General features: G+C 49.2%; 2 protein-coding genes across 8 annotated transcripts in view; one reads left to right on the forward strand and one right to left on the reverse strand.

Moving 5' to 3' along the window:
• KBTBD2 (kelch repeat and BTB domain containing 2) overlaps positions 1–4,006 on the reverse strand; it is a 29,852-nt gene extending 25,846 nt beyond the window's left edge. Inside the window, exon 1 of one of the 7 annotated variants that reach the window (XM_008261621.4) lies at positions 3,868–4,006. The gene's annotated coding sequence lies outside the window, so the exon portion shown is untranslated. Of the gene's footprint in view, positions 1–815; positions 922–1,711; positions 1,916–2,735; positions 2,879–3,236; positions 3,369–3,867 lie in introns of those variants that run through there. The other 6 variants (XM_008261622.4, XM_051853282.2, XM_051853281.2 and 3 more) reach the window with 6 other exon arrangements.
• Positions 2,229–27,417, forward strand: LOC127492661 (cilia- and flagella-associated protein 251). The gene is made up of 3 exons (XM_051853289.2): positions 2,229–2,392; positions 25,031–25,197; positions 25,909–27,417. The coding sequence occupies exons 2-3, from the start codon at positions 25,146–25,148 to the stop codon at positions 27,135–27,137; spliced, it is 1,281 nt and encodes a 426-aa protein (XP_051709249.2). The 5' UTR covers positions 2,229–2,392; positions 25,031–25,145; the 3' UTR covers positions 27,138–27,417.

Below are 27,417 nucleotides of genomic sequence, written 5' to 3' on the forward strand. Positions count from 1 at the left end.
TTTTATGTTACAAATCATAAAACAAACCAACCCAACAAAGACTAACCTTGAGAATGCTGACATCATTGCAAAAAAACACTAAATGAGAGCCAGAATAGTACCAGAAGTAAAACAAACCTTTTTTTCATTTCAATGACATAGGTTTCTCTTCTCTTTTGGGAGGACAAAATATTGGTGCCAGAAACAGTTTGCTTTCAAGTTATCAAAACAACCCTGACAGTTGAGAATGTTTGGAAAAGACTGTTTGCTTTTTAGATTGTCAACTGCTACACACACAGAATTTTCTGGAACTGTGGCAAGTGCCAATGAAACAACACCTTGCCTTTTGAAGAATTTATCAAGTTTGATCAATTTCAGCATAAGGTCCCCACTCTAAGCAAATTCAGAGCTTAGGTCTCTTCCCATGTTACCTCTCCAACAATACTGAAAAGACAACATAGCACCATCAGGTTAATTATGCTCAGTACCCTATGTAAATTTAGGTTACAAATAGAAGCTTCTGTAGTACATTATGATTAATAAGTTATCTCACTTTTAAAAATTAAAAAGATAAAGGAAAGGCCACCTGTGACATAATTATAGGGGTATAGTATGTCTTTTATTTTGGGTATCACTTTTCTTTTTTACTCTCAGTTCTGCAGTGACTTACTATAAAACCTGGGAAAGGTAGTCCAATGCAAAATTGATCCAAACTTCTTAACTGGTGCTTAAATTTTTTCACCAAGTCAATGATTTCTTCAATCACCATACTAGAAAAAATAGTTCCCAGATATTCAAACATTCTATATGAGGCCATGCAATGCATAATCACTTACTGATTATGATTACTGAATTTTCCATTTCTTTCAGAAAGAATGAAGGTGAATGAAGGTAAATGTCTTAGTCCCTGGTACCACGAAGCTACAAGTCACCACTTGTCAGAGGTCTGGGAGTGCGTTAGGAAAGGGTAAAAACTCATTAAATGATGGTATTTTCTAAAACTCTCCTACAATAACCCATTCTTCCACAAACAATCTAGGTTTGGCACACTTCTGTCAAGAGGAGTATTCTTCATATACCTAAAAAAGTATTTTAAATCAACCCATCGCTCCTAATGCTCCAAGTTACTTTAAATTATTTGATTTATTCAAACTCTAGAATAACTGAGATAACCGTGAAGAATTTTGAAATTTTCCTTCATAGAGTTTACAACAGCATGACCAATGTTTTTGTTTAGGATCACTTGTCTTACTAATGTGGGCAAGGGAAAAAAAAAGCAAATTAAATGTCTAACTTTTGGAAAAGCCAAGATATCTTTTGCTTTCTAGACTGCATCCAAGCCTCTAGGAATTAAACACGTTCAGTATTCAGAATTAAGATATTATGAAAAAGCTCATTTCCACTAAAAGAAAATAAACGGAGGAGTGTGTGCTTAGTGCTGTAACTATTCCTCCCATCTCCTCACAGGCCCTTATAATAACTACAGTTACCAGGTTTTATGGTAAGTCTTCCTATGGGAGCAAACAAGGGGAAAGTGTGGAGAAAATGCAGCACACGGCAGAAACGTCTGGACTAGAGAGCATGCTCAGCAGACACAGGGTTACAGACAGATAACAACCGCTTGAGGATTTCAGGCCCGCATCTGCACTGGACCAACGAAAGATCAAAGCAAAGAAGCAAGCTTAAACACTAGTCTTCAGCCAGATGGAAAGAACAGCAAAACCCCACTGACCTGACTCTTCAGGTCCCTTACCCCAGTTCAACTAAGCCAAGTCCTCCACAGCTGCAAAACCTTTGAGGGCCATACCACTGAACTTCAGGCCAACACACGATGCAGAGGGAGCGGGAGAGACCCTGCCCTGAGGGGCCCCCTCTGTAACACACCGTAACGGTAGCCAGAGCGCACTGCTGATGGGGTTCTGCGTGCTCCGGGGCCGAGGGAGCCAGTACAGATTCATGGACAAACAACACGTGACCAGTCCAGCCCCTACACTTTCCCCAGCCTAATTGATACAGAAGACGGTTCCCCAAAACACACCCATGTATTACAGCTAATTTCACATTCTGAACTCTTTTCCCTGTTTTCACTCAAGGGGGCCGTCGAAGAAACCCACGGAGTGGACATTCCGCCCCCTGTGAGGTAGCTTTGAAGAGAGATCTGAGATTGCTAAGCAAGGGGGAAAAACGGAAACGTTAATTCAAAACAACTGCCCAAAGCCGAGCAGGAGCGCCTCCCGCTCCCCGGCCTCGCGAGTCGGAGGGAAGGGAGGGGGTCGAGTGCAAGCGAGTGAACGATTGCACAGTCTAAAGTCAACACGGCCGTGCTTCTCCCTTTCAAAGGGCGGCCACAACGGGGACTCCGCGATCCCAACACCTCGCTCGGTAGCTTCAGATGGACTTGAGGGACAAACACGTAAGGAACCGGCTGCCCTGCCCTGCCCTGCCCTGCCCGCGCGGCCCACTCCGCCAGGGCTTCGGGGAGCCGCCGTCCTCTCGGCACCCGGGCCGGGGCGCCGCCCGAGAGACCCGCGCCCGGGCCGGAAACGCCCCGGCCGACCCCTCGCCGCGCCCCGGGAGTGCAGAGGGCGGCGCCGGCCGCTCGCGCCCCTCCCCCGCCCGCGGCGGAAGCGCCTCGGGTTTGAAAGATGCCGCGGCCCGCCGAGCCACAAAGGGCTGAGCGCCCCCTCCCGCCGCAGCCCTGCTCCTCCGACCCCCCCACCCCGACCCCGACCCCGACCCGCGCGCCGCCGGCTCACCGGAGTCGCTCAGCCCCGAGGGGTGCGAGACGGCCCCCAACAACACCGGGAGCGGCGGGGGCGTGGCCCTCCCGCCGCGGCCAGGACCCGGGTCTCGCCGCCGCCGCCGCCTCTTCCTTCCGGTTGCGCCTCGACTCTCCCCGCCCCGCTCGGTCAGCCCGGCGCGGAAAGCAGCGTCCTTTGCGGGCGCCGCCACACACTCCTCCAGGGCCCGACCACCGCCAGACTCCTCCCCCGGGAGCCGCACCGCCTCGTCAGCCCCGGGCCGCGAGACGCCCGGCTCGCCGCCCGCGCCGCGCCCCGCCCCCGCCGCGCACTCGCGCCCTCCGCCGCGGCCCGGAAACGCGCGGGCCGCGGACCGTTGGCCGCCCGCGGGCGCGCCCGCCCCTCGCTCCGCTTCCCTCCCCTCCGCTCGCGCGCGCCCGCCGCCGCTGCCGGCCACTTCGCAGTTTCCCGGGTTCCCGAGACCATCCCCCGCCCCCCGCCCGCTCTCCGGCTTACCCCGCCCTCTTCCTCTGCCGGATCCCACCGGAAAGCCCAAACAATTGGGGCCGCGCAGGCGCGGGAGGGGAAACGGAAAGAGCAGGCCGGGCGGGGGCGGCGCGCGGTGACGGCGAGCGTAATTGAAGGGGGTTCCCGGGAAGGTCAGGGAGAGCCCGCGGAGGGCGCATGCGCGGGGGCCCGCGCGCGGGCTGTGGCGCGAGACCCCGCGATCGGTGTGTGGAGGGGAAGGGCGAGGCCGGCGGAGTCTAGGCAGCCAGCCAGCCAGCCAGCCAGTTCTATTCCCCGGGCCCTGTGGCGTGGCCCCTCGAGTACAGCGATAGCTGTGGGCTGCGCCGGGGTGGAGAGGGATCCGCTCGGACCAAGCGGTACCCGCGCGAGGGAGGGAGAAGTCTGGGGGCGCTGGGGCCCCCCTCTCCTCAGCCCCTGCTCTCCAGGACACGCCCGCTGCTCCCCGAAGCCCGCTCGTTTTCCCACCGAGGCGGAGGACAAACTCCAGAGCAGCACCGGAAGGGGCCCGCGGCTCGCGCGGGAGGGTGCGGGGGCGACGCTCGCGCCCCGCGGCCCGCAGTCGGTTTCTGCTGCATTGCGGCGACTCCCACCCCCGCCCCAGCGAGTTCCAAAGGCGCACCTTCAGCTGTGCTGCAGGAGGCCGAGCGTTTGTAGCAAGCAAATGGCCGTGGCCCTGGCGAGGCGCAGCCTGTGAGCACCCGGGAGGCTGTCGATTTGCTAGGAGTTATTCATGGATCAGAAAGTTGTCGGAAATGCCCACACAGACTCCACCTACCTTCCTGACTTCCACTCTTGGCACGAGCCCCGTCGGGAGAATGTAGATGACTAATTATAAACGAAAAGCTCACACAGTAGTGAAGGGAGCCTCTCCCGTGGGCTCGGCTAGATCAACAGCAGACCGAGATGTGTGCTTTCTGGAGCTACTGATGAAAGATCTGTTTTACAGTGGATTTTAGGACTAAATTCATTCAACAGATCTTGTCTGAGCAACAAATCTTTATTGAGTTCCCAGGGTGCTGGCGCTGAGCTTCATGTTTGAATGTTTTTAAGTGTTTGGAAACCAAACAATGAAGAAGCCTTTGAAACGCAGAGGGAGAGAGAGAGAGAGAAAGATTTCCCACCTACTGGTTCACTCCCCAAATGCCCACAACAGCTAGGGATGGGCCAGGCTGTTGGTGACAGGGACCTAAGCCCTGGGGTCAACACCTGCTGTCTCCCAGGATGTGCGTTAGCAGGAAACTGGATCAGAAGCTGAGCTGGGACTCAAATCCAGAGACTTACTACGGAATACAGGAGCCCCAAGCACCATTCTCACCGCGGTACTACAACCCTAAAATCAGTTTAACAAATACTATATGCCAGGCTGGTGTGTGCTGAAAAGTCTAATCAACAACGAACAGAACCCATGGCAAGGGTTTTGTAGGCAACTGGGATCCATTTATGGTTTTTAAGCAGGAGAATGTAAGACTTGAGAAAAATAATTCGGAAGTACAGAAAATGTTGGATTGGAAGCAGATACTAAGGGAGAATGTTAAAACAGTTCAGATAGCTGTTGGAGAGAGCACAAACTAGTGTCAGAATAGGAAAGCTGAAATGGATTTGAAAACCACTTAGGTATAATAAACAAGACTTGGTTATCAAGAGGGAGAGTGAGGAAAAATGAGCCAAAGATGACAGTTTTACAGTTTGGGTGCTTAGATAATAATATCAGTAAGTATAGCAGGAGGAGGAGTATCAGGATGAAATAAAGAACGAAAAAGGTGTCATTTTAATGGCCGTACAGTTAGGAATACATTTGGGTGCAAGTAAAATAAAAGATTCCATTAGAACAGTTTAAGCTGGAGGCCGGCAATGTGGCATAGTAGGTTAAGCCTCTGCCCGTGGTCTTCCATACGAGCACCAGTTCACGTCCTGGCTGCTCTTCCAATCCAGCTCTCTGCTATGGCCTGGGAAAGCAATAGAACATGGCCCAAATCCCTGGGCCCCTGCATCCATTGTAGCCATTTCGGGAGTGAGCCAGTAGATCCAGGATTCTCTCTTTCTCTGTCTCTCTCCCCATCTCTGTAACTCTGCCTTTCAAATAAATAAATTAATTTTTTAAAAAGTCTCGGAGAGCATCTGAATGTCAGTGGAGCCTGTAATGCCTGCAGAACTGAGAAGGCACGCTGAGACCAAAGAATGAAGAAGAGAGCTCCATAGAGGAATAAAAGAGATCGAGGAACCACTGTACTCCAAAAGCTGTACCTAGGAAACATTATTTATTTATTTATTTATTCGAAAGTCAGAGCTACACAGAGAAAGGTCTTCCATCTGACGGTTCACTCCCCAATTGACCGCAACGGCCAGAGCTGTGCCGATCTGAAGCCAGGAGCCTCCTCCGGGTCTCCCACATGGGTCTCCCACGTGGGTGCAGGGGCCCAAGGACTTGGACCATTTTCTACTGCTTTCCCAGGCACATTAGCAGAGAGCTGGATTGGAAGTGGAGCAGCTGGTTCTTGAACTGGTGCTCATATGGGATGCTGGCGCTTCAGGCCAGGGAGTTAACTCCCTGCACAACAGCACCAGCCCTGAAACTTATATTTATTAAATATAAGCTTTCAAAAATCAAAGAGATCAGGTACAAGCATTTGGCATAGCAGGTGAGATGCCTCTTGGCACGCCAGCATCTCATATTAGAGAGCCTGAGTTCAAGTCCTAGCTCTACTCCCAGTCCCACCTTTGTGCTCTAAAGCAGCAGGGGATGGCTCAAGTAGTTGGTTCCCTGCTACCCATGTGGGAGACCTGGATTGAGTCACCAACACCTGGATCAGCTCCTGTCTGGCCCTGGGATCCAGCTGTTGTAGGCATTTTGAGGGTAAAACAGCAGATGGGAGATTTATCACTATCTCTGTTTCTCTGCCTCTTTACATAAATAGAAAATAAATGAGAATTTTTAAAAAAGAATAGGAGTGAGCATTGTGGCACAGCAGGGTAAGCTGCTGCTAGGAAGGCTCAAATCCAAATTGGATTGCCTGGTCTGAGTCCCAGCTATACCCTTCTAGTCCAGCCTCCTAATACTCATCCTGGGATAGAGTTCCAGAGTCCTGGCTTCAGCTTGGGTCAGCCCTGGTTGTTGTGGCATTTGGGAGTGAACCGGTGATTGGAAATCTGTCTTTGTTGTTCTGCCTTTAAAATACACATTAAAAAACAATAAAGAGGCCGGCACCGTGGCTCACTAGGCTAATCGTCCGCCTAGCGGCGCCGGCACACCAGGTTCTAGTCCCGGTCGGGGCGCCGGATTCTGTCCTGGTTGCCCCTCTTCCAGGCCAGCTCTCTGCTGTGGCCAGGGAATGCAGTGGAGGATGGCCCAAGTGCTTGGGCCCTGCAACCCATGGGAGACCAGGATAAGTACCTGGCTCCTGGCTTCGGATCAGCACAGTGCGCCGGCCGCAGCACACCGGCCGCGGCAGCCATTGGAGGGTGAACCAACGGCAAAGGAAGACCTTTCTCTCTGTCTCTCTCTCTCACTGTCCACTCTGCCTGTCAAAATAAATAAATAAATAAATAAATAACAATAAAGAGGGGCTGGTGCTGTGCCTGAAGCATCGCAGGTTCAAGACCCGGCTGCTTTCCGATCCACTTCCAATCCAGCTCTCTGCTATGACCTGGGAAAGTAGTGGAAGATGGTCCAAGTCTTTGTGCCCCTGCACCCATGTGGGAGAACCTGAAGAAGCTCCAGTACCCTGGCTTCAGATCCGCACAGCTGCAGTCGTTATAGCCAATTGGGGAATGAACCATCGGGTGGAAGACCTCTCTCTCTCTGCCTCTCCTCTGTGTAACTCTCACTTTCAAATAAATAAATCTTGGAAAAAAATAATAGAAAGCCAGAATTACAGAGAGAGAGAAGGAGAGACAAAAAGATTTTTTCAGGCTAATCCTCTGCCTGCGGCGCCAGTACCCCAGGTTTCAGTCCTGGTTGGGGTGCCGGATTCTGTCCCGGTTGCTCCTCTTCCAGTCCAGCTCTCTGCTGTGGCCCAGGAAGGCAGTGGAGGATGGCCCAAGTGCTTGGGCCCTGCACCCGCATGGGAGACCAGGAAGAAGTACCTGGCTCCTGGCTTCGGATTGGCGCAGTGCCGGCCGTAGCGGCTATTTGGGGGGTGAACCAACGGAAGGAAGACCTTTCTCTCTCTTTCTCTCTCTCTCTCTCTCTCTCTCACTGTCTAACTCTGCCTGTCCAAAAAAAAAAAAAAAAAAAAAAAAAAAAGAGAGAGAGAGAGAGAGAGGGGTTTTTGTCCACTGTTTCACTCCCCAAATTGCCTCAATGGGGAGGGCTGGGCCAGGCCAAAGCCAGGAGCTAGGAGTTTCTTCCAGTCTTCCAAGTGGGTGCAGTGGCCCAGCAACTTGGGCCATCTTCTGCTGCTTTCTCAGGCGCATTAGCAGGGAGCAGGGTCAGAAGTGGAGCAGTTGGTATCCATATGGGATGCTGGCACTGTAGGCCTCAGTTTAACCAGCTGCACCACAGACCTGGACCTGCATACAGTACTTTCATTTCATAACCTTTATCATGATTATAATTCAATGATTTTTATGAGGTAAGCTTTCTGAGAACAGAAAGTACTTTTCCATCTTACAGACTCCAGTTTTACAGTTCTGGTCTAGGAACTTGTAAGCATTTGGTGATTGAGTGAGTTCACAGGCCATGGCTGGGACATGGCATACAAGTAAGAGGTTAACTGGAGAGGAAACAAGGGATAGATGCAGATCATGAAAGACCTTATGTGTTAAGTCTGGATTTATTCTTTTTTTTAATTTTTTTTATTTGACAGGTAGAGTTATAGACAGTGGGAGAGAGAGACAGAGAGAAAGGTCTTCCTTCCGTTGGTTCACTCCCCAAATGGCTGCCATGGCCGGCGCTGCACCGATCCAAAGCCAGGAGCCAGGTGCTTCTTCCTGGTCTCCCATGTGGGTGCAGGGGCCCAAGCACTTGGGCCATCCTCCACTGCCTTCCTGGGCCACAGCAGAGAGCTGGACTGGAAGCGGGGCAGCCAGGACTAGAACCCAGCGCCCATCTAGGATGCCGGCGCCGTAGGCAGAGGCTTAACCAAGCGAGCCGCGGTGCCGGCCCATGGATTTATTCTTAAAGGTAATGAGGACCACTCAAAAACTGTCATCACTTTTGTATTTTAGGAAGATAATGTGGAAAATAGTATAAAAGAAGCAAATATGGGGCTGGCATTGTGGTGCAGTGGGTCAAGCTGCCCCTTGCAATGCCAACATCCCATATCAGAGTGCTGATTCGAGTTCTGGCTGGTCTGTTTCCAGTCCTGGCCCTGATAATGTACCTGGGAAGACAGAAGAAGATGGGGTTTGTGCCTCTCCCACCCTCCTGGGAGACCTGGTTGGGCTCTGGGCTCCAGCCTTTGGCCTGGCCAAGCCTTGGTTGTTGCAGTAATTTGGGGAGTAAACTAGCAGATGGAAGATATCTTTCTCCATCTCCCCCTCTCTGTCATTCTGCCTTTCAAATAAAAAAATAAATCTTAAAAAATAATAAATTAGAATACATAAGCACTGAACTGAATTCTATCATCATCTACCATCTAGTAGCTGTACATCCTAGCAAGTTATTTAACCTCCCTGCACCTGGTAGGTTAGAAAATGGTCATTCTATACCTTAAGATTGTATGGAAAATGCATAGCATATGCCAATCACTTAATAAATGAGAATTATTTTCAAAAATTTATTTATTTAGATATTTATTTGAAAGGCAGAGTTGACAGAGAGCCTTCATTCCATTGATTCACTCCCGAACAACTACAATAGCTAGGGTGAAATCAGGAGCCTGTAACTCTGTGTCTCCCATGTGGTGACAGAGGCCCAAGCACTTCTTCTGCCTTCCCAGGTACATTAGCAGGGAATTGGACAGGAAGCAAAGCAGCAGGACTTGAAATGGCAATCTGATATGGGGATGCCTGTGTCTCCAGTGTCAGCTTACCCTGTTGTGCCACAATGAATCCCTGATAAATTACAGTTCTTAATACTAAGGTTTTTTGGGACTGGCACTGTGCTGTAGTAGGCTAAGCCTCTGCCTGCAGCACTGGCATCCCATATGGGCAACAGTTTGTGTCCCTGCTACTCCTCTTCCAATCTAGCTCTCTGATAATAGCCTGGGAAAGCAGTAGAAGATGGCCTGAGTGTTTGGGTCCCTGCACCTATGTGGAGACCTAGAAGAAGCTCCTGGCTCCTGGCTTTGGATTGGCTCAGCTCTGGCCACTGGGGCAATTTGGGGAATGAACTAGTGGTTGGAATACCTTTCTGTCTCTTGCTCTCTCTGTAACTCAACTCTAGCTCTCAAATAAATAAATAAAATTTTTTTTAATTAATTAAGGTTTTTTTTTCTCATGTTAAACAGAATTACCAGGGCCACTGTTGTGGCATGGTGGGTTAATCTGCTGCCTCCAATGCTGGCATTTCATGTGGGTACCAATTGGAGTCTTGGCTGTTCCACTTCTGATCCAGCTCCCTGCTGATGCACCTGGGAAAGCAGCAGAGGATGACCCAAGTACATGGACCCCTCCAACCATGTGGGAGACTGAATGAAGCTCCTGTCTTGGCCTAGCCCAGCCCTGGCCATTGTGGCCATTTGGGGACTGAACCAGAGGATTGAAGATCTCTGTCTCTGCTCTCTAACTCCGCCTTTCAAATAAACAAATGTGTTTAAAAAAATAATTACCAAATGATGCCACAATTCCATGTCTAGGTATATACCCAAAGGAAGTGAAAGCAGACTTGAGCATTTATAGTGTTTTTTCACAGTAGTCAGAAGGTGGGAAAAAATGTCCATTGATGAATGAATGGACAAAATATAATGTATACACTAGACTATTATTACAATGGCATGGAATTTATTCTGCCTTTAAAAAGAACAAAATTGGGATTAGCATTGTGACTCAGTGGGTTAAGCTGCCACTTGTGACACTGGCATCCTGTATCAGAGTACAGTTTCAAGTTCTGGCCTCTCCATTTCTGATCCAGCTAATGCACCTAGGATAGCAGAGGAGGAGGGACCAAGTAACTGGGTCCTTGATATCAATTTAGGAAGCCACATGGAGTTCCTGGTGCCTGGTATCAGCCTGGACCACACCTGGCTAATGAGTGAACCAGCAGACCAGCAGAGGGACGATCTCTCGCCCTCTCTATCACCTTGCCTTTCAAAAAAAAAAAAAAAAAAAAAAAAAAAGACGCCAAGGATTCAGTTCCATCCTGTGAGCTCCACCCTGATGATCTTATCTAATCTCAATCACCTAGTCCCTTATCACCTAAGATGATTCCTAGTCCCCACCTTCAAACACCATCATTGGATTAGGAATTTTGTGGGACCCGGAATGATCCAATTCAGAAATACAACAAAGGAGAATAGAAGTTACCAGAAACTGGGGGAAGGGAGATACAGGAATTTATTTCCTAACAGGTACAGACTTTCTGTTTGGAGCCAGCGCTGTAGCTCAACAGGCTAATCCTCCGCCTTGCAGCGCCGGCACACCGGGTTCTAGTCCCGGTTGGGGCACCAGATTCTGTCCCGGTTGCCCTCTTCCAGGCCAGCTCTCTGCTATGGCCCAGAAGTGCAGTGGAGGATGGCCCAAGTGCTTTGGCCCTGCACCCCATGGGAGACCAGGAGAAGCACCGGGCTCCTGCCTTTGGATCAGCTTGGTGGGCCAGCCGCAGCACAGCAGCCATTGGAGGGTGAACCAACGGCAAAGGAAGACCTTTCTCTCTGTCTCTCTCTCTTACTATCCACTCTGCCTGTCCAAAAAAAAAAAAAAAAAAAAAAAAAAAAAAAAAAAAATTCTGTTTGGAGTAAAGAAAAATTCTAGAAATGTATAGTGGTAGTGGCTGCACATTGAGATGAATGTACTGTGTACCATTGAATCGTACATTTCAAATGATAGAAATGTCTGTTCAAGGAGTTAAAATATGCTATTCTGGGGCCAGCACTGTGGTGTAGTGGGTAAAGCCACCGCCTGCAGTGCCAGCATCTCATACAGGCACTGGTTCGAGAGCTGGCTGCTCCATTTCCAATCCAGCTCTCTGCTATGGCCTGGGAAAGCAGTAGAAGATGGCCCAAAGGCTTGGGAGACCCGGAATAAGCTCCTGGCTTCAGATTGGTGCAGCTTCAGCTGTTGCGACAATTTGAGGCCTCTGCCTCTCTGTAACTCTACCTTCCAAATAAATAAACAAATCTTTAATAAAATGCTATTCTGGCACATTGATTATTCTAGTCAAAATACTTGGAAAATAGCAAGTGCAAAAGAAACTTGAATTTCATGTTATTCCTTTCATAAACATATTTTTATTGTTAATTGACTTACAGAAATCACACATCTTAGGGGAGAACAGTGCTGTTTCTTAAAAGTAGAAGATAAAATTTCCACATGAAAAACACTCTCCCGTGTTTCTGGAGACAGCTGGAACACAGGCTCTTGTCTTCCTATATGAAAAGATTTTCAGAAACAAGACAGAGATCAGAATTAAACAAGCAAGCCGGCGCCGTGGCTCAATAGGCTAATCCTCCACCTTGCGGCGCCGGCACACCGGGTTCTAGTCCCGGTTAGGGCGCCGGATTCTGTCCCGGTTGCCCCTCTTCCAGGCCAGCTCTCTGCTATGGCCAGGGAGTGCAGTGGAGGATGGCCCAGGTGCTTGGGCCCTGCATCCCATGGGAGACCAGGAAAAGCACCTGGATCCTGGCTCCTGCCATCGGATCAGCACGGTGCGCCGGCTGCAGCGGCGGCCATTGAAGGGTGAACCAACGGCAAAGGAAGACCTTTCTCTCTCTGTCTCTCTCTCTCACTGTCCACTCTGCCTGTCAAAAATTTAAAAAAAAAAAAAAAAAAAAAAAAAAAAAGGATTAAACAAGCAAGTGAGGTTCTGTGAAGAGAATACACCTGACAGACCATGTGGGCAACTCAGCAAAGAATGAGAACCTAATCTGCATTCAGACTGTGGTTTTTATGGGGATGGGCGCACCTTTTCTCCTCCAGCCTTCCTCTTCCTCTGGGATATTGCTGGGCAGAGGCCTTTCCAGGCGTGGAATTTTGAAATTCTTCCTGGGGCTATATCAGGGCAGTGTTATTGTATTGAATAGCCCTGTGGCATGGAGCTGGAAGATTCCCCTGAGTCGTCCCTGAGAGAGGACCAGGACCTGCCTACAAGGTTATCAAACATGGGCAGGACTTTTGATGTATGAGTGCCAGACTACCTCTGAAATTTGCTTCTAAGACTGCCACGTTCCTTTCCCCATGAATTTCCCAGTTTCTTCCTCTTGGCACCTCTTACACACTTGGTAATGGCTACCTTTAAAATCCACACTCAGAGGAAAGGCTGCATCCAGTATCAGAGTGCAGGTTGGAGTGCTGGCTTCTCTGCTTCCAACCAGCTTCCTGGTACTTCATCCAAGGGGGCAACAGATGATAGCTCACATTCTTGGGCCCCTGCCACCTACGTGGGAGACCTGGATGGAGTTCCCGCCTCCTGGCTTCTGCCAAGCCCAGCCCTGGCTGTTGTGGGCAGTTGGGAGTGTACCAGTAGACGATCTCTCTCTCTTTTGCTCAGCCTTTCAAAAAGATAAAAAATAATAAACATTTTTAAAAAACTGTGCAAAGTGTAGTGACCATGTACAGCTTCAGTGTACATATTCTTCATGTTCAATGCTTTGTAATCTTCAATATAAATCTTGGGTGGTTCATTTGGCACTCTCAGAAAGCCTTAGTTTGAGTTCCTGCTCTGCTCTGGGTCCCAGCTGCATGCTAATGCCACCCCGGGACACAGCAGATGATGACTCACGCAGTTGGGTCCCTACCACCCCCATGCCAGTCTCAGGTTGAGTTCCTGGTTCCTAGCTTCTGCCTGGCCCAGCCCTTTCTGTTGAGAGCCTTGGGAAGTGAATGATCTCTCCTTGTCCTCTCTGTCTCTGCCTTTTTTTTTTTTTCCAACAGGCAGAGTGGACAGTGAGAGAGAGAGAGACAGAGAGAAAGGTCTTCCTTTTGCCGTTGGTTCACCCTCCAATGGCTGCCGCGGCCAGTGCACTGCGGCTGGCGCATAGCGCTAATCCGAAGGCAGGAGCCAGGTGCTTCTCCTGGTCTCCCATGGGTGCAGGGCCCAAGTACTTGGGCCATCCTCCACTGCACTCCCGGGCCACAGCAGAGAGCTGGCCTGGAAGAGGGGCAACTGGGACAGAATCCGGTACCCCGACCGGGACTAGAACCCGGTGTGCCAGCGCCGCAGGTGGAGGATTAGCCTATTGAGCCGCCGTGCAGAGTGGACAGTGAGAGAGAGACAGAGAGACAGAAAAGTCTTTCTTTTCCGTTGGTTCAACCCTCCCTCCCCCCAATGGCCACTGCGGCTGGTGCGCTGCAGCTGGCACACCATGCTGATCTGAAGCCAGGAGCCAGGTGCTTCCCCCTGGTCTCCCATGAGGGTGCAGGGCCCAAGCACTTGAGCCGTCCTCCACTGTACTCCTGGGCCACAGCAGAGAGCTAGATAGGAAGAGGAGCGACCAGGACAGAATCCGGCGCCCCGACCGGGACTAGAACCCCGGGGTGCTGGCGCCACAGGCAGAGGATTAGCCTGTTGAGCCGAGGCGCCACCGGCCTCTGTCTCTGCTTCTCAAAGAATGCAAACAGAAACCAAGTCTTAGTGGTATAATCAGTTTTTGCTCTGCATGCTCTGGTATTCATTCCCACCTGTAGGAAGTCTCTGTAAGTGGTTGTTCAGGTGACTTGTCCTGTTTTTAAGCAACTCTCCACTAAGATGGAGCTGTGGCCCTTGTGCTAGTCCCCTCTGTGTGACTCTTTGCTCTATGAATGTAATATTAATTTATATCTGGGACAAATTCAATCTGGGCCTTGCTGCCTGCAGTTGTCTGCTCTTGTGTTTATATCAAAGGACTTCTGTGTGGGGAGGGGGCGGACAATTTTTCAGTAGCTCCAGGCAGCTCTGTGTGTGGAGGGGGGTGGGCTACCCCATCCATCCAGGGGCAATGGCCCCAGGTCCCCAAGCAGAGGGGGACAAGCCACAGCATCTGGGCCATTCACATGGGGCAGGACTCCTATCAAACCATCCAACCGAGGATCCCCCATGAGGGTCATTTTACATTCCTCAGAGACACACAATCTTATTGGCAGTGTATCTGAGCCCAGGAGGAAAGACAATATACAATAAATAAGTTCCTGAAGAACCCCTCCCTCTGAAAAAAAGTGCAGAACTATTTGTGTACTCTGAGGCAGAACAGAATATATCATGAGGAAAATAAATCCCAGGCTTCAAAAGCCAGTAGCCCCAAGCCGCTGCAAGTACTGCTGCTGGCCAGTCGTCTGCCGGGAGTCCCCTTCTTTCCTGTGCGCTGTGGCTTGGCACTGGCAGGAAGCAGCGAGGAGCCTGGAATGCAGGTGTCAGCTTCATGGCCAGGATAGCTTGTGCTGATTGGGCTGGAAGGGCCAGGTATATACATTATGTTTTGCAGTACTGGGCAGGCTAAATGTTCCCCAGTCACACACAGCGTCTATCTACCAAGACACCTCAGGCAAAGGACCAGGAACCACTTCATATACAACTTGTTCCATCCTACCAAGGTTGTCCAATCCCTCGCCTTAGTCCCATCAACCCTGACATTCCTGACTATAGCCTCCATTGATAGGTTTTGGTTTTATTATGCTAGGTATGGGAAACATTTCCTAATCAGACCTACTATCTGCCCACCTAAAGAAGTCAGGCAAACACAAAACAACCTTTCTACATAATTCATCTTTCCACATTCAACATTCATGTAAACTTCCACCTTAACCCTATCAACCATAACACTTTAAATTTCATTTTTTCTTTCCTTCCTTCCTTTTCTTTTTTTTCCTTCCTTCCTTCCTTCCTTCCTTCCTTCCTTCCTTCCTTCCTTCCTTCCTTCCTTCGGCAGAGTTCTTGCAACCACTGGTTCACTCTCCTGATGTAAGCAATGGCAAGGGCTGGGCCAGGCTACAGGTCTTCCACACAGCTAGTAGGGACACATCACTTGAACCATTACCTGTTGCCTGCCAGGGCAGGCATTAGCAGGAAGCAAATGTTAAGACCAGAACTGGGAATGAAACCCAGGCACTTTGATGTGGGAAACAGCCATCTTAACTGTTAGGCTACATGGCCAACTCTCTGCTTGGTATATTTAGGTGAAGTCACACAATCTGCCTTCTCAGGGTAAACCCACTCCCACTGGCTTTTTCCATTCCACCATGCTGCCTCTCCCCTGGGGAATAACCTATTTTGTGTCTGGATCATGAAGAGCCATCTGTGATTGTTCCAGAATGAGCCCTGTATCAAACCAAACACACCCTTCCTTTTGGCAGCATTCACAATTTAGTTTAGTCTTTAGGACGCTGCTGCTGCCCTAAGTTTGTCACTATTCCCTGTTAGTAAAAGACTCCAGAGGGAGCTGATAATACCTAGCTACATAGTCAGGAGACTGTTTCACCCTCTATACCTTGGGTTCAGAAGTTTCTTCCTTTTGCCTTCCTTCCATGTGGAGTACCTTCGTGTTGACTAGAAATTTCAGAGCTTCTCAGACTCATGTTGTTCCAGTGGCCAAAGCTCAAAGCAAATGACTGGAACTTGTCCAGGATAAAATATTTTAGCTAATATTAGATAATAGCCAATTAATTGTATATGGCATTTTTTAAATCAATAGTTTGCATTTACTCACGTATCAAGTGAACCAACTCCTTGTAAGTCGAGGTCAGCTCTGAACAGCACTGGTGTCTTCTGGTAAATGATGCAGCACATTCCCTACCTTTGCATTCATTCTTTTCCCAAACCATACACATTCCTCAGCCAGGATCAGTCTAGAGATCATACCCAGTTTTCTCACAGCAAATGATCTGTCTTTTCGAACAACTACCAACTGTCCAGCACCAACTGGGGGCCAATAATTCCATTTGGTTCTTGTGCCGGCCTGCGGCACACTGAACTGGGTCTTCCTGAAACAGAGAGTGGGAATGCGGGGACAAGGACACAAAGAATGGAGCCAAGACAAGTCCTGATCAAGGCTCGTTAATTGAAGAAATCCAGTAGTATTTAAACATGACCAGTTGTTTACAAGAAGGAGCACAAAAGATTTACATATCAAAAAGGCTCTTAAGGTTACAATAAAACACTTAGGTGATAAATGCAGGTTACAGGTGTGACTGATTATCTGTATCATCTCTTGTGAAAGGTTTAGGTTCTTCCTGCCTCTTCCCGGAATCTCCCCTAGCCTAATTGTCTCCATTCATATGGTTAAGTGTAAACAAAGGGAGCGACTACCTGTGGCTGCCCACAGTTCTGACATTCAGAACACATTAGTGTAGATCCCACAGGTGTAGGGCTTAGTTCCAAAGTCCACCCTCACTTCAGACACCATCCTCATGGCTGCTCAGGCTACCAAACTACCGCCCAGCCTACTAACAGCATGGGCATTCCCATGGCCCACTCTCCATTTTGTAATTGTCCACAATAACTCACAGAATTCAGGGAGGGACCCACTGCCTCCCTGGGAGCACATTAGCAGGAAGCTGGAATTGGGGACAGAGCCAGCACCCAAACTCAGGCCCTATAATATAGGAAGTAGGTATTCCCAGTAGGGTCTTAACCTCTTGGTCAAGCACCCATCACTGCCTATTTTAAAAACAGAATCTTTGGAGAAACAATGTTCACCAACATGAAATGTTTCCCAGTTTTCCTGTTTAAGACTGAATTGTTTCCATCTCCAATCCCCACTGGGAGATAGTGGTAGGAAGATGGAAGTGTTGGAACTGAAATTTCAAAACCTTTAGTCTTGAGCTTTGCATATCTGGTGCCCAGACGCTACATCATAACTAGATGGTAACTTTACCCTCACTATAAACCACAGTTGGTGAAAAATAGTTTCTTTTGAAACAAAAAATACTTCTCACTCAGGAAACTTCCAGGATTATAGGAACTCTGTACCTGGAATAGGTGACAAAAAGCAAATATATAATTAGAGCACACTGTTAGAAAAAGGAAGTTTTTTTGAATCAAGGATATATCATGGGGGCTGGCTCCAAGGCGCAGTAGGTTAATCCTTGGCCTGCGGCGCCAGCATCCCACGTGGGCGCCAGTTCTCGTCCCAGCTCTCTGCTGTGGCCTGGGAAGGCAGTAAAAGATGGCGTAAGTCCTTGGACCCCTGCACCCACATGGGAGACCCATAGGAAGCACCTGGCTCCTGGCTTCAGATTGGTGCAGGTCAAGCCATTGTAGCCATTTGGGGAGTGAACCACTGGACGGAATACCTTTCTCTCTGTCTCTCCCTCTCACTGTCTGTTACTCTACCTCTCAAATAAATGAATAAAAAAAAATTTTTTAAAAAAGGGTATACAATGTGCGTATAGTAATTCAATAGATCAAATCTGCCTTCATACCAACCATGTCCATAGCCTTATTCATAATGGTAGGTGGGACTGGTGTGTTGGTATTTTGTTGGTAGAATTAGAAAAAATTTTAAGGATTTATTTATTTATTTGAAAGGTACAATTACGGCCGGCGCCATGGCTCAATAGGCTAATCGTCCGCCTAGTGGCACTGGCATACCAGGTTCTAGTCCCAGTCGGGGCACCGGATTCTGTCCCGGTTGCCCCTCTTCCAGGCCAGTTCTCTGCTATGGCCCGGGAGTGCAGTGGAGGATGGCCCAAGTACTTGGGCCCTGCACCCCATGGGAGACCAGGATAAGTACCTGGCTCCTGCCTTTGGATCAGCGTGGTGTGCCGGCCACGGTGGCCATTGGAGGGTGAACCAACAGCAAAGAAAAACCTTTCTCTCTGTCTCTCTCACTGTCCACTCTGCCTGTCAGGAAAAAAAAAAAAAAAAAGGTACAATTACAATATCAAAGGGAGAGAAACAGAAAGAAAGAGATGGAGAGAGAGTGGTTTTCCATTCAGGGGTTCACTCCCTAAATAGCCACACCAGCTACACCTGGGCGAGAACAGAGCAAGGAGCTAAGCACTCCATCTGGGAAACCCATTTGGGTAGCAGGGGCCCAGGTATTTGCACCATCATGTGGGTTATTAGCAGGAAGCTGGATTGTAAGTGGAGCAGCTGGAACAGAAACCAGCATTCTGATTTAGGAAGATGAAATCTCAAGTAGTTCCTCAACCAACTACACCACAATGCCAGTGCCTAGAATTTGAATCTTGATGGGCACGTGCCACTCACGCAGGAGAGCCACAAGGAAGTCCTGGCTCTTGGCCTTGGCCTGGCCCAGGCCTGCCTATCGCAGGCATCTGGGGAGGAAGTCAGTGGAAGGAAGATCTGTTTCTGTCTCCCCTTTTTTCTCACTGAGACTCTGCCTTTCAAATAAGTTAAGCAAACTAAATAAAATGAAATAAAATAAAATGAGCAAATGTCTGTCTTTAGAGCTTGTGAGTAGGGGTCTTCTGTTCCTTGGGAGAAAGAACTCAAGCAAAGCTCTTGGCACAAGACTGGCAATGGTGGAAGCACACAAGGTGAACAGGGAACTTAGGACCACGCATCTTGGAGGAAAGCTTTTCTGAAGTCCACTCTTGATAACTTCCTTTTTGGCAATATCTTACACTTTATAGAATAGTTTGATATTACTTATTTGATAAGGAAAGAGAGGGAGAAAGAAAATGAGAGTGAGAGGGAGAGAGAAAAGCACACAGAGCTCCCACTGGTTCATATCTGAAATGCCTGCAATTCCCAGGCTCTGAACTAGCCCAACTCTAAGAGCTTTGAACTGTATCTAGATCTCTTCTGTGGGTAGCAGGGGTCCAATTACTTAAGCCATCATTTGCTGCATCTCAGGGTGAACAAGGACTCAGACTCAGATACTGCTATATGGAATGTGGGCTCCTAGACAATGCCTTAACTGCTTGGCTAATGCCCATGCTACCTACAGATTTTACATGAACTGTTATGGTTATGCCATGATTTTTAAGGTGGCCTGAATACCAAGTACTATTTGGGCAGAAGACTGACAAACATACTACTTCCTTCTCTACAGTATAGGTATAAGTTTGTGGTGCACGTGACCTATGAATTCCAGGATTTCACAGAAAAATAGATCTAGTTCTTTTTGAAAATTTAGGTTGGTGGCCAGTGCCGCGGCTCAGTAGGCTAATCCTCTGCCTTGCGGTGCTGGCACACCGGGTTCTAGTCCCGGTTGGGGCGCCGGATTCTGTCCCGGTTGCCCCTCTTCCAGGCCAGCTCTCTGCTGTGGCCCGGGAGGGCAGTGGAGGATGGCCCAAGTGCTTGGGCCCTGCACCCCATGGGAGACCAGGAGAAGCACCTGCCTCCTGCCATCGGATCAGCGCGGTGCGCCGGCCGCGGCAGCCATTGGAGGGTGAACCAACAGCAAAGGAAGACCTTTCTCTCTGTCTCTCTCTCTCTCTCTCTCTCTCACTGTCCACTCTGCCTGTCAAAAAAAAAAAAAAAAAAAAAAAGAAAATTTAGGTTGGTGAGGTTGACCTAATAAAAAGCATCCTGAGGGGCCAGCACTGCAGTGTAGCAGCTAAGGCCTGCAGTGCTGGCATCCCATATGGGTGCCGGTTCTAGTCCTGGCTGCTCCACTTCTGACCCGGCTCTCTGCATGACCTGGGAAAACAGTAAAAGATGGCCCAAGTCGTTGGGCCCCTGCACCAAAGTGGGAGACCTTGAAGAACCTCCTGGCTCTTGGCTTTGGATCCACCCGGCTCCAGCTGTTGTGGCCATTTGGGGGGTGAACCAGCAGATAGAAGATCTCTCTCCCTCTGCCTCTGCCTCTCTGTAACTTTGCCTTTCAAATAAATAAATAAATCTTAAAAAATATCTTGTTACAAAGAAATTTTATGTTGAGCAAAAATGATGTACGAGAGATATAATACTTTTCATTGTAAATACGTCATTCAGCGGGCCAGCACTGTGGCATCCCATATGGCCACTGGTTCAAGTCCCAGCTGCTTCATTTCTGATCCAGCTCTCTGTTATGACCTGGGAAAACAGTAGAGGATAACCCAAGTCCTTGGGCCCCTGCACCCATGTGGGAGACCCGGAAAAATCTAGCTCCTAGCTTTGGATCAGCCCAGCTCTAGCTGTTGCACCCATTTGGGGAGTGAACCAGCAGATGAAGATTTCTCTCTCACTCTCTCAGCTTCTGCCTCTCTATCTCTGCCTTTCAAATAAATAAGTAAATCTTAATTAAAAAAAAAAAGCCATTCATACCACATTGAAGACATTATGTAGGCTTTATCTGGGGATGGAAAACATTTTTTTTTTCATGTCGTACCTATCAAAATAACTTCCTGTTCTATTTTGATATAATTGTACCTGTATTATTTTTCAAGGACAGCCATAACATCTATACAAGGCACGTGGATTAAACACTGGTTTATTTACACTTAGTTCTGGTGTCTAGGAAGCCAAGATGCAGGTGTCACCAAAAATTACTTCTGCTAAGGTCTCTTCCTTGATTTGAAAATCACTGTCTTCACAGGGTGTCCTCATATTGCCAGTCCTGTCTTTTGAGCCTGCATAAATCTGAGATGTCATTTCTTCTAAGGATATCAGTCATATTGGATTAGCTCCCACCCATTCAACCTCCTTTGACCTGAATTATCTCAGTCAGAATCTTATCTTCAAATGCTGTCACATTCTGTGGCATTTGACTTCAACCCATCAACCTAAGACACTCTTTTTGTATCCTTGTAGTTTCTTTTTTTTGTGTTCTTTAAAATATGGTAGTTCTATGTCACTGCCATTTTTTTTCCAGTGAAAGTCAGTTTACTGAGTGAGTGAGAAGGAAGAAGAAGGCTCTCTGACTGCCTGGAGACCAGCAGTGCAGAGCTGGGAGTTGTTGCCCCCAAAGTACTGGTCTCTTGTCAAGTTATTTTCTGCTCCCTTTTAGCCAGCCTGCCCTTTGATCCCACTATTGAGTGCTAGCTTGATTAAGCCTGTCAATCCTGTTAATCTCCCTTTAAAGATAAAGAATTTGACCTTCAAGTCTGCTAGATAGGGCAAAGCTAAAGTTCTCTTGTATTATTTTATTGATTTCATCCACTTGTGGTCCCATGGCTGGAATGACTCGTGCTCATGCACTTAGCCCATGCCTGCTGGGTAACTCCCCATCTGACATGTGGCATTCCTGCTCAGGAGAGAGGCCCTCAATGGGTGCATGGCGCTGACCTCAGGTGGGGGGTTTTGACCCTTTGTGCCAGGACAGCCAGGTGCCTGGCAAGGAAAAGGAAGGCTGCAGCGAGGATGGGCGTGTATTGGGGAAGAGCAGCCAGCTGCCTGCCTCAGTGACAACCGGGCCCCATTCAGACTCTGGGAATGAGGCAGACAGCATACATTTCCATTACCTTGACCAATACAATGTACAGGACAAGCAATGAATGCTAAAAAAAAAAGCTGCAGGGGATGGGATCAACTCTGATGTTGGGTCCTGTTAACAGTGAATAACTTAGCACATAAAACACTGGGTCTTTGTATAAGCCCAACATAGTTTGCCATCATTTTATAACCTCACACTACATTTCACATAATTTATGCTGAACAACTATTACTTTGCCGAGTTGAGTGCCTCATCCTTTAAGAGTTCCAGGAATCTGAGTGGAAGCCTCAAAGTCAGAAGAATGTGTTTATAATTCTAAATCGACTGCTTTCCCAAGCACATTGACAGGGAGCTCAATCGGAAGTGGAGCAGCCAGGACTTGAACTGGCACCCATATGGGATGCCAGCACTGCAGGTGGTGGCTTGGCCTGCTATGCCACAGTATCAGCCCCTAATTCTAAATCTAAAGCATTGTCAGAGGTTCAAAACATTTCATCAAAATAAAAATAGGTTGACATTGTATATTTAACCTGAGTACTTTAACCAAAGCTGTGGGCCAGATCTAATAAAAATTTAGTCACTCAATAATCAAAAAGATGGAGCTGGGAAAAGCTGCTAGCATTCCACATGGACACCACTTCGAGTTGCTGCTGCTGCCAGTTCAGATCCAGCTCCCTGTTAATATGCCCGAGAAGCCAGGAGAATATGGCCCCAAAGGTTGGGCCCCTGCACCCACACGGGAGATCTGGAGAAGCTCCTGACTCCTGGCTTCAGCCTGGCCCAGCCCTGGCCATTGCAGCCATTTGGGGAGTGAACCAGCTGATAGAAGATTCTCTCTCCCTTCTCTCTCTCTCTCTATGTAACTGTGATTTTCAAATAAATAAATACATTTTTTTAAAAGTCATCAGAAAGAGGAAGATAATATTAACTCTTCTAGAGGCCAGTGCTGTGGCGCAGCGGGTTAAAGCCCTGGCCTGATGCGCCTGCATCCCATATGGGCGCTGGTTCTAGTCCCAGCTGCTCCTCTTCCAATCCAGCTCTCTGCTATGGCCTGGGAAAGTAGTAGAAGATGGCCCAAGTCCTTGGGCCCCTGCACCCATGTGGGATACCTGGAAGAAGCTCCCAGCTTTAGCTTTGCCCTATCTAGCAGACTTGTAGGTCAAATTCTATAGCTCAGCATAATAGTTCCATTTTCAATATCCAGGTCTTTTGCATATAATGAAATCACAGAGCCTCAGAGAAAGGGACTGAAGAAAATTAAGTCGTTAAGAAGTGGGAGGCTGGGGGCCAGCGCTCTGGTATAACGGGTTAATCCACTGCCTGCAGCTCTGGCATCCCATGTGGGCAGCGGTTTCAGTCCAGGCTGCTCTACTTTCACTGCAGCTCCCCAATATTGGCCTGGAGAAAGCAGCAGAGAATGGCCCAATGCTTGGGTCCCTGCAACCACGAGGGAGACCTGGAAGAAATTCTTGGCTCATGGCTTTGGCCTGGCCCAGCCCCAGCAACTGTAACCACTTAGGGCTTGAACCAGCATATATGGACGACTTTTCTTGTTCCCTCTCTGTAACTCTGCCCTTTAAATGTTAGAAAATAAATCATAAAAAGTGGGAGGCAGGATACCGCACCAAGGTCTGACCATACTATTTCTTCTCTTGCCATGTTTTCAGATTTATTTATTTGTTTATTTACTGCAAAGGCTGAGAGAAAGAGAGCAACACAGAAAGGTCGCCCATCTGTTGCTTCACTCCAAAAATAGATGGGAAGGAAGTCTGGAGCCTGGAATTCCACCTTGGGGTCTCCCAAATAGGAGACCCAGGGACCCAGGACTTGGGCTGACTCCCACTGCTTTTCCTCATGCAGAAGCAGCGAGCTGGTTCTGAAGCAGAGCAGCTGGGATTCTTACCTGCACTCTGATATGGGATGCAGGCAGCAGCCTAACTGGCTGCGCCATCACACCAGCCCCATTACAATATGGGTTTTTTTTGTTTTTTTTTTTTTTTTTTTTTAGATTTTATTTATTTATTTGAGAGGTAGAGTTACAGACAGTGAGAGGGAGAGACAAACAGAAAGGTCTTCCTTCCGTTGGTTCACTCCTCAGATGGCCACAATGGCCGGAGCTGCGCTGATCTGAAGCCAGGAGCCAGGAGCTTCTTCCAGTCTTCCACGCAGGTACAGGGGCCCAAGGACTTGGGTTATCCTCTACTGTTTTCCCAGACCATAGCAGACAGCTGGTCTGGAAGAGGAGTAGCTGGGACTAGAACCGGCGCCCATACAGGATGCCAGCGTCTCAAGCAGAGGATTAACCTACTGTGCCATGGCGCCGGCCCCTCCCGGGTGCCCACCGGGAGGCTGCTGTTGAGTGTCCTCAGGCAGTTTCTCAAAGACTGTCCACCAGACCCACGGACTGTTAAAGCTTAGGTTTCACGTGTTGTTTGGTCACATCAAATAGTCACAGGTTTGAAAAGCAAGTGATGGCAGAGGATCAAGGTCAATCTTCCACATGCTCTATGCTGTCAGCCAGGTTTGGAAGAGCCTGCTCTGAGTCACACTGTGTGTATCCACACATTCCCACAGGCAGCTTCCACATCTAGGGGGTTTCATAGTGACCTCATGGCCTTCCAGAAATCAGTGTGTGTGCACGTCCCACAGACACAAATCTGTTGACTCGGAGATGGCTATTTGTACATGCAGTGTGCTGTGGCATTTGAATACCAGGGTAACATTTCCGAGAAGTTACTGGGTAAGAGAAGGAACCTCAGAACCATAACCTGGAAAAATGAAGATTCACCTATGGATTCAGGAAGAATATCAGTAGAGGATTCTAATCAGAGCAGGCCAGACCACCAAGCAGGAAAACCATATAGGCCCATATTGCTTGGGGGCAAGCTCATGAGAGGGCGGAGCACTTGGTTAGCACATGCACAGCTAACCACCAATAGAGGGGCCTGTGCCACAGGTGGGGCACAGGGCGGTTCCAAGGAACCTAAAGCTGAAACACGGGCTGCCTTCCACAGAGTCGTTCCAGGCGACTGCGCTCTTTCCAGGCAGCAAGACCATTGCTGGTAGGTTGGGGAGCTGGCGAACAGGGAGGTGGGGCAGATGCGATGCTGGGGAAGAGGTAGCGAGGGTCGCCCTGGGTGAGAGAAGAGGACAGATGTTGAATGCGGTGCACCATGGGAACAAGGTGGGAGCCCGTGTGCTGAGTGCCCAGGACTGGGAGCGGGATCCCCCTGTGCTGAGGGGAGAGCTGACTTGGTCCAGTGATGAAGGAAGGCAAGGCAGTGGCTGGATGGAAAGCCAGCTGGGGCTAAGGCCGAGAACCAGGCCTTCTGTGGTGGCCCCACTGCACTTTGCAGTTGCAAGAGCTTGATGTGGCCGGATTCCGTGCCTGTGGCCTACAGGCTAGGGATTTTGAAGGGGGTGCTTAGCATGACTCTTCCACCTCGGCAGGGATTTCAGCCAGCGCGGAGTGACAGTTCTTTCCAAAGCACACGGCGTTGGGATCTCAGTGAGTTCGATTTTCAAAGTGGACCACGAAGAGCTTTCTGGCAGCGAAGCCACACCCATGTCTACCTTTCTGAATCCAGTCAACAAGCCATTCAGCCTTGCTGGGGCAGGTAAGGAATCTCCACACATTCAATGGGATCACAGGCCCTCCCTGTAATCCATGCCTGGGCATTTTCTTTTTGAAGTTAGGCTTTGAAAAGATTAACTGAAAGGCACAGAGATAAACGAAGGCTGGAGAGACAGCTCCACTCCCCAGATAGCCACAAGAAGCAAAGAGCCTAGAACAGTATCCCGGTCTCCCACGTGGGAGGCAGGGGCCTAAGCACTGGGCCATCTTGCCCTATGCATGAATGGACAGGAAATAATTAGGTTTAGAAAAAGGCTTTAATAGGGTTCGATGCTGTTGCAGAGTGGATTGGCTGCCACGTGCAAAGCCAGCATGCAGCATCAATTGTCAATCCAGCATTTCTGCTCATGGCCCGAGGAGGGTAGTGGAGATGGTCCAAGTACTTGGACCTGTACAGAGTTCCTGGACTAGTCCTCCAGGCTTGTGACCATGTGGGGAGTGAACCAGGGGATGGATGACGTCTCTTACTGTGCTTCTCACTGATGCCCTGCCAAATTAAAGGCTGGGATAGCCAAAGAACATTCCCCCTGGGCTCTGTAAGGTGTGACCAGAATACTTCGTGGGGTTCTGACAGCCATGAACTGTCCCTAGTGCTCTCTTGGCATCAGTCAGAATGAATCTGCTATAGAGCTCCAGGCACCTTTGTGCAGCCACTGCTCAGTGACGGCCCCACTGTTTGCATTCCTGTATCTAGGAAGAAGCAGAGAGGATGCTGATGTGGTGGAGCCATGTGATAAGAAGCTGTTTGAAGATGAGTCGGCCAGTGTGGAGGCTGAGCGTGATGAAGAGGAGGCCAGTGTGCCGGGGAGGCCAAGTGTACAGGAGGAGTCACAAGTGGAAAGCAATGGATCTGAGGGTGGAGGGTTGAACATGGAGGAGGCTGATGCACAGGCAGAGGCATCTGCGGAAGGAGAACCTTGTGAAGAAGGGCAGTGGGAGCTGTCTGAGGATCTGGAGGAGGGGTTCGAAGAAGAGGAGGCCGAGAATTTAGACTCTGAGTTTCAGGAAGTGAGCTGGCCCAAGTGGCAAAGGAGCTATAGGGTGGCAGAAACTTATGGCAAGTATTTTCCTTATCTCCTCCGGGAGGCAATTGGCAGAGTCAAAGTTCACAGAGAACTGCAGTGTGAGTTGGAAAAGGAATACATCTGCACATGTCCTGAAATTGAGGTCCCGGAGAAGAGGCAGAAGGTGTGCGATATGGATAGTTCTTCTTCTTCTTCTTCTTCTTCTGAGGAGGAGGAGGAGGAGGAGGAAGAGAAGGAACAGAAAGAGGAGGAGAAAGAAGAGGAGGAGGAGAAAGAAGAGGAGGAGGAGAAAGAAGAGGAGGAGGAGGAGGAGAAAGAAGAGGAGGAGGAGTTGGAGAAGGTGATAGAGAAGGAGGGTCGCTGCTCTGTAGTAAAGGATGTATATGAACAGGACTTTTATGAAAGAAGAGCCATTTTTTATACAAACAGAGTGTGTCCCCCACTTGAGTTAATAGTTCGGATGGGGTGGCATAGAGCCAAGGTGGACAAGGCGACTCAGTGTGAAAGCAGCTGGGAGGATGAGGAAGTTGAGTCCAGGGCCATCTCGGGACCGGAAGGGGCAGTGCAGGATCCGCAGGAGCTGAGGCAGGAGGGAGCTGGGGTGCCCAGGGACAGGGGGTTCTTTTACCCACGTCCCATACCAGAAGACGCCTATTCAGATATCTTCGAGTGGGCCTTTAGGGAAGTCAAAGAGGATGTGGGAATCCAATGCGATATGAGCGTGGTGGAGCCTCATCCGGTCACCTGTAAAGTGTGCGGAGGTCGGCAGGACTGGAGGTGGGAGGAGGAAGACTCGGAATCAGAAATAGACCCGTGGGAGCGGAGGCAGTTGGAAGCTTTGATGAGGGAACTGACCCGGGTGGAGGTTAGTGATGGCTATGATGATCTATACTATTAGCTGGGATGAGGGAGGCAGCTAGATGAGGGTCCCAAGCTGGACACCACAGACCCAAGCCCTGCTATCACGTTATTTGATCCGCCCACTTGTCAATCAAACCGCCCACTTCACAGTATGGATTTTCCATCACCTGGTATCTGGGAGTGGAGGTGCCATATAGCCAGAGCTCTTCCAACCTCCTGAAACAGAGGTCCCCTTCTCTGGCAGGCCAGAACGAGGTGCTGAAGGTGCCCTCTCTTCATTTCCTCTCTCCCACTCCGTTTCTGACCTACACCCATGT

Source organism: Oryctolagus cuniculus, chromosome 16 (genome assembly GCF_964237555.1).
Source record: "Oryctolagus cuniculus chromosome 16, mOryCun1.1, whole genome shotgun sequence".
NCBI classification, from domain to species: Eukaryota; Metazoa; Chordata; class Mammalia; order Lagomorpha; family Leporidae; genus Oryctolagus; species Oryctolagus cuniculus.